The 7,422-nt window shown below is 28.1% G+C and overlaps 2 protein-coding genes across 2 annotated transcripts in view; one reads left to right on the top strand and one right to left on the bottom strand.

Annotated features, from left to right (window-relative positions):
• LOC101492332 (uncharacterized) overlaps window positions 1-1,960 on the bottom strand; it is a 3,341-nt gene extending 1,381 nt beyond the window's left edge. The window contains exons 1-2 of the mRNA XM_004502033.4: window positions 1,755-1,960; window positions 895-1,518 (exon numbers count right to left, since the gene is read on the bottom strand). Of these exons, the coding sequence (XP_004502090.1) occupies window positions 895-1,518; window positions 1,755-1,839 (709 nt within the window). The 5' untranslated portion in view covers window positions 1,840-1,960. The remainder of the gene's footprint in view (window positions 1-894; window positions 1,519-1,754) is intronic.
• A 2,977-nt stretch (window positions 1,961-4,937) lies between these two features.
• Window positions 4,938-6,355, top strand: LOC101492663 (uncharacterized). Its single transcript, XM_004502034.4, has 2 exons — window positions 4,938-5,460; window positions 6,040-6,355. The coding sequence occupies exons 1-2, from the start codon at window positions 5,032-5,034 to the stop codon at window positions 6,142-6,144; spliced, it is 534 nt and encodes a 177-aa protein (XP_004502091.1). The 5' UTR covers window positions 4,938-5,031; the 3' UTR covers window positions 6,145-6,355.
• Window positions 6,356-7,422: the final 1,067 nt, after the last annotated feature.

Raw genomic sequence — 7,422 nt, 5'->3', positions numbered from 1 at the left:
TCCAATTGTGATGCTAAAGCTAGAATTTATAAATAAAACATTTTTAATTATAAAAAAATATCAACAATAGTTATGAGTTCGTTTCTTTTTTCCTTTAACTAATCTATATAAGAATTTCTTATAAGAAATTAAATACTAACATAAAAGAACATCACGAAGAAATAGAGTAAATAATTTACTTTTAAATATAAAAATAAAAAATATTAAATTTATGATACTATGTATTAGTTGCAATATTTTTTTCATCAAACCTAAAACCGAAATTTGGGTTAAAGAAAGTCCTATCCTACCATTGATGTAAAGGAATCCAAACTAAAGAGGAAAAAAAGGTAATGATGTTTATAAATAAATTAATTAGTGAATCAATATTCCACCAAGTTAGTTAATTTTAATTTATATTAATTGGATGTAAGTTTAGTAGTGAAAGTTCTGACTTTATAACCACAAAGGAAGAAATTTAAATTAAAGCAACCATTAATATTACTTTACTAATTAATAATACAATTTTTCTATTCCATATATTTTTTTTAAATTATTATATTATTTCAATGTACACAACCAAATTTGAATGATCTCTTTTTCCTATTACTTTTCAGAATTGGATTATGTGTTGTAACTGTGTGATTCAGTTACAACTTTGGTCTATCTAATTTATTTGATTTTAAACTAATATCCAAAATGAATTACAGCGTAACAGACAATTCAAATCCCGTTTTTTCAACCTCATATTAAGAAAGGGAGTGGCATAAAAGTAATTTTGAGAAATCATACACATAGAAACAAAATTGTTTGTCACTTTCTTTCCCAAGATGAGAGAAAAAACAAGAAAGGAAAAAGGAGATTTAACCCCAAATGTAGTAAGAGACGCACGTGACAATACCGACAAATACTTACTTGGATCAACAGTGACAAGCATTGCAATACCACCAAAATCACAAGTGCCCCCACCATTCTTAGTCTTCTGCCAATAGCTATTGAAGGCATAAGAAGCATGGGCCAACAATGTGTTGGGCTGGAAACATGACCCATTGGGCTGAATTGATTTGCAATCAGCCCCAGATCCACAAGCATAGTCCATAGCCAATTGAATCATTGGATCAGGAACAGTGGGCTTTGCCACACACCAAATAGCATATTGCGGTGGCTTTTTATGGTTTACTAAAGGTGAGGGTGGTGGTGGTGGGTACACATTAGGTGGGCTTATAACACTTTTAGGTGGGCTTGGAACATGTTTTGGTGGGCTTGGAGGTGGCGGAGTTGTAACTATGATTTTTGGGCTTGGTGGCCCAACAACATCATGAGGTGGGTTTGGAACAAGGGAATAGGGAGGTAGAGAGGTAGGTTGTGGTGCTAGTGGATTATAATAAGGTGGTAATGCTAGAGATGAAGGAGAACCATATGATGAATCAATATCTGAATACTCAAATGATGAAAATTTGTTTAAACGGTTTTGAGATTTTAATTTTTTCCATGATTTGATGGAGGAGCTTCTACTACCTCTTCCATGATTTATAGCATCTGCAAATTTAACATACAATAAAAAAAAATGCAAAATATATGGAGACAATATGCTTATTCCGATTTCAATTATAAACAAAAATGAGTCAAACAAAATTGATGTATATGGTCTTTATTTTGAACAAAATACATCAATTTTGTTGACTAATATTTGAGATTGGAGTAGTATGTTTTATTAATTACCACACACAATAAAGCTAGATAATGTATGTATTATAAATAAATGCATGGTTTACCACACAAAGGGAAAAGAGTGGAAATTAGCATCAAAAGGGAAAGATATGCAATGCTGAGTCTAAGGATGCAAGCTCTTGAATCCATTGGAATAACACCAATGAAAAATCAGAGGTTGAAATTGAAACCTCAAAGGTTTTGCTGAGAGCAAGAGAAATGGACTTTAATATAAGTAATTGGCTTCCGTGTGAATTTATTAGATATATATATAAACTAAATTAGTTGATTCTGTTGTTGCTTTAATTATGTTTGTTGTCACTTTGTGACATTGACATGTTAATAAGCAAACAATATGTGGAAAGGATAAAGGAGAAGCGTTGCATAGGATTCATTTGGAATTGTGTGGAATATATTCTTACTTGGACATGCATTTTCATTTTGCTTGCTTGGCACTCAAAGAACAAGATGAGATAGATATATATATGGTCATTTATATGTACTTAATATTTGGTGATTATGAATCAATTCAGATATACTTGTTGCATCCAGATTTCACGACCGTTTTAGCATTCGTGTTATTGGACTTTGCTCAAGGCTGCTCTACCATAAAAATGGGTCAATAATCAAGCCCAACAATTTGATCAACATTGAACTGCATCCCAGACTTAAAAAGCCCAGCAGGCATAACAATCCATTCCCCCCTAAAAAATATTTCACAACTCCTATTAGATAACAATATTTGTTAGAAAAATTTACACTGTACCTCCAAAATTTGCCCTATATCTCCAAAAAAAATTCAAAATGTCAAAAGTTTTCCGGTACAGAAGGAAGGAAAAAGTTGTGTACTAGAAAACTTAATTGACAAGTTTTTCGGTATAGGAGTGACTTCCAGAAAACTTCATCTACAAGTTTTCCAGTACAGAACAATTTTTAATTTTTTTTTTTAAGTTTTTTGAATTTTATTAATTTTTTTTAAATGTTAACAGATATGGATAAACTGCTACTATTAATGGATAAAACATGCGTCCATACTACAAATATTTTTGACATAGATCAGGTATGAATAAATATTATTAATATTAATATTGTAAAAATATATTATTATGATTAATTATAATTTATTTTAGGCTTAATTGCAGTTTTGGTCCCCTTATTTTAGCTGAATCGCGAAAGTAGTCCCGCATTTTGTTTCTCCCCAGTTTTGGTCCCTCAAACAGAATTTTGGTCCAAAACTTCATGAAATTTCATTTTTTATTTATTTATTTAAGTCACACAGTGCCTCAAGATCTCATTTGCAACAATTGGACTTGAAATCTATTATCATACATGGTGTAGTACGACTTTAAAACAAATGAAATTTCATCAAGTTTTGGACCAAAACTGAAGAGAAACAAAATAGGGGGACTACTTTCGCGATTCAGCTAAAATAGAGGTACCAAACTGCAATTAAGTCTTTATTTTATTTCAGATATTTGATACAAGGGATGCTGAAGTTAATGTTGGAAAAGAGCATGGGTGATATGTGTAAATGTTGAGAGGCTATGAACAACATGATAAGGTTGCAACATAAAAAAATTAGGGCCTCGTTTCAAAAAAGTTTTTATGATGAAGAGCATGAACACATAAATCTATTTTATCAGATATTAAATACATTTGTATCAAGAGAAGCTCAAAGACGTATTGCTGAAGGACAAAGTTGAGTGGGTGGATACTGATAAATCTGTATGTGGTGCTTTCTCAGAAGGACATACGGGTTAACCTTGTGCATGTGAATTGGGACAATATAAATTGATGGGTGAACCAATTTATCTAGATTCTGTGCATATTCAATGGAGAAAATTATGCATGGAATGTGAACTCACCAAAGACACAGAAGATGGATCAGAGTTGGATATGTCTACTGAGATGAATGTCTTATGAAAACGCTTTTGATCACTTAATATTATATGGAAACGAGTGTTGAAGAGTAAAATGCGTGAACTTACTTTTCCAAGTACAAGTTCAATGTGTCCACCACCTGAAAAAGTCAAAATCAAATGACGAGTGAAGAAGAGTAAGGGTAAGAAGCTGGATGAATATGAAATACAAGTTCGATGTGTCCACCACCTGCTCATGTATCACATCCTCCTCATGCACTATAGAAGGCTTCTCCTGCTAATACATAGTCAGATCTGAAATAAATCCATGATCATGATGTCCCTCATCGTCGTCTTCAATGATCATCCGTCTTCTTATTCGGTGGTATCTTCTGTATCGGAAATGTTGAAATGTGAAATGGTAAATTTTTGGAGGTTTTATTATTTATATGAAAGCAAAAACGTCATTTCATTCTTAATTTGGAGGTATAGGTATAATTAAGGGGGTACGGGGTAAAATTTTCTATTTGTTACACTAATTAATTGATAGTTAGACTAACTAGTATAACTAATATTATATCTAATAACTTTCGCTTTCCACGACTTTTTTTAGCACGCCATAATATATGATCTATTTATAAATAAATAAAAAAGTTTTAAAATAATGGACTTTTTCAATTTATATGACTATATTAATTAAAATTTTCTAATTGTAAATCTTAATTAATATTTCAAATTTCATATTTTTTATTTTGTATTTATGATAATATCAAACACATCAATTATTCATAAAAATAACTTAGTAAAACTATTATTCTTCTCTTTTTCATCAAAATATTATTCTTAATCTACATAATTAGAACAATAACATTATTCGCTCTATTTTATTTTATAATTTTTTATAACTAAATTAATCTTTTCAGAGAGTTTGATCAGAAGATTACTATATTTGGTTAGATAATTTTTTAGTCATTAAAATCACGTAGAATATTTTTTTTATAGACAAATATTATAAATTATAGATTATGTTAATTTTTCAGATTTAAATATAGTATCTTTCTTAATTCTCATTTGACATTTTTCAATTCACTAACTTGACTGAGGTAAAAAAAGTAATAATAAATAAATATATATTTTCATCATGCAAGAAATTATTGTTAACGGTAAATAAAATATGATTGTAATTATGTTTATTGTCAATGAATTTTTTTAACACTTAAATTAATCACAACTTTCACAACATTAGTAATATTTGAATTTTGTTATTATTTCTCATAATAAACTAAAATAATATTGTTTTATTTAATTATACTATTCGTTTGTTAATTTATTATATAAAATTGCAGATTACGCAACGGCTACTTTTTGTCGCTTTATGTCTGTCTCTCCTTTTTTTTTGGTTTACAAAGACAAAAACCAATCCGATGAAAACAAAGTTTTGGGAAGAAAAGACAATTAACCAAACGGTAACTCTGATTTGGCAATGAAATCTGGAAAAGAACCAATGAAGTTGAATCTAGAGGAATCACAAGAAGAAGAAGAAGAAGCAGTGTTACTAAAAACAACAAAAGTAGTGGAATATTTAGAACCATTGATGTCATTAGAGCTTCTGTGCAAATTCCCAGATAACTCTGCTTATGACTTTGACTATTCTCAAAGCACAATTTGGTCCCCTTTGGTTCCAAGACCCTACAACACTACTCCCATTGATTTAGATCTCGTAACTCCAATCAAGCTTTCATATGAAATCAACACCCATGGTAGATGTAGTGTCAACAAGGTTGGTTCTAAGCTTAGGAAGAAATTCACTTCTAAAGCTTTTAATATCAAACATAAGACCAACAACATGGCTTCTCATTTCTCCCCAACACCTTCAAGGATCAAAGCTGCATGCAACCCCATCATTTATAAGGTACTCTTTTTTTTTTTTTTTACTTTCTGTTCTGTTTTATGATAGTTGTGAAACAGTTTACATATCTGAAATTGGATTTTCATCAAAAGTTAATTTTTTGAAATCACAATTAATAGGACTAATTTTTTTTTTTAAAGTTTTAAATATGAATATAGTCCTGCAAATTTGTTTTTTTTTTACTGCTTTTTTATGTTTGTTTTATTCCTTACGCATAAACTAGTTATATTGGAATTAATCTCTGTAATATATAAATATTTGATCTTAGTCTTTGCAAATAAAGACTAAAATGTATATTATAGAGATTAATTTTAATATTAACAAACTTTATTTGCAGGGATTAAAAAAATGAAAAGGATTAACAAATATCTTTACATTTTTTTTTTATATTTGCCAAGTCTAAAAATATATTTAAATTTAATAAATATTTTACCTTTTAAAACTGTTTTAATGTTTTCCTTATAACTTGGTCACTTTACTACTGTTGAGATATTTAAATAGACTACTTTAATTGATTAACTTAGTAAAATATTGAATTTGAAGTATTTAATGGTGATAATTTGTGGTTGGTATTTGATTCAGCAATGGGGCAGGGCATTGAAAGCTGCCTCAAAACAGTTCAAGAGATGGAAGGTGAAGAGAGACCCTATTGCTCATGCGATGCTACCCAAGTCTTTCAAAGATTGATATTTTTAAATATATATTGTGATATAAATTGACATTGTTATGTTGATTTTGCTGATATTGGTATTCATTGAATAACCAAAGCATTTTTCATTTCACGTTTTTTGTTGCTCAATTGAACTATAACTATGAGCAAATTGAAAATGCTCATATGAATGTAATTTTGTTTAAGATAATGGGAACAAGTCCACCAAACATGCAACATTTTATAGAAGTTTTGTTGTTATCTATTTTTGGGCTTTAAGATACAAACCGTGCAATTTTTTTATTATAGCTTAGTATAGTTAGCGTACAATTTTTTAATTCTTGCTTATTATAGTTAGGGCACTTATTCTTGTTATGTTTTTCGTTTTAACACATTTTTATATTTTTTGAGGTGTCTAATGATTTCTCTCTAGTTCATTTTAATGTTATCTAATTTTTTATATAAGTTTAGAAAGTTTATCATCATAATCAAATAAAATTTAGAAAATTAGTAATTATTTTCAATAAAATTTATATTTTGATCAAATTTATAATTCAAAATTATATATAAACTCATATTTTTATTCATAAATATGAATATATGAGTTTATTTGAATATTTGAGTTATGGATTTGATGGATATATATCTTGAAATTGATAATGAATTTTTTAGATTTTGTTTAAAGATAATGATGACTTTTCTAAGTTTATATAAAAAATGATAATATTGTTGACATTTTAAAATATAAAATATCAAATCGTCATTTAAAATTAAACAAAGAATCAAATCAAAAGAAAAAAAAATAAATGACTGAATTGTCATAAAAAATTAAATTAAGAGATTGTAGAAAAATTTGTTATCCGAAATGAAGTTAAGAGACCCATAAGGTATTTTGTCTTTTTAATTAGTCATTTATATTTATTGGTTATCAAATTTAAATAGTGTTCAACATAAAAGATGTGGAAAATAAATCTAGTCATTGATTGTTTTAATACACTTTTAAGTAACATTAAATATTGTTAAAGAAAAGCTGAAGATTACAAAATTATTGAAAATTTCATACCAATCAAAAATCACAATAGAATTGTCTAAAAATTAATTATACATGTATCTATCAATCTGAACATGTTGTAGTAAAACACCAAATAACAACATTCATTCATCTATATAATTTTATATTGTAATATATATAAATCTAGCAAAAAAATATATTAAACTATTAAATAGTAATTATTGATAATTAATTTAATTTATATGACTATTAATTAATTAGATTAAAAAGATAATTTAAAAATTATTTACTCAATGAGTAATAT

This window comes from Cicer arietinum, chromosome 5 (assembly GCF_000331145.2).
Source record: "Cicer arietinum cultivar CDC Frontier isolate Library 1 chromosome 5, Cicar.CDCFrontier_v2.0, whole genome shotgun sequence".
Lineage (NCBI taxonomy): Eukaryota > Viridiplantae > Streptophyta > Magnoliopsida > Fabales > Fabaceae > Cicer > Cicer arietinum.
Note: the sequence above shows the minus strand (reverse complement) of the source record. Positions and strands in the feature narration are given on the sequence as shown.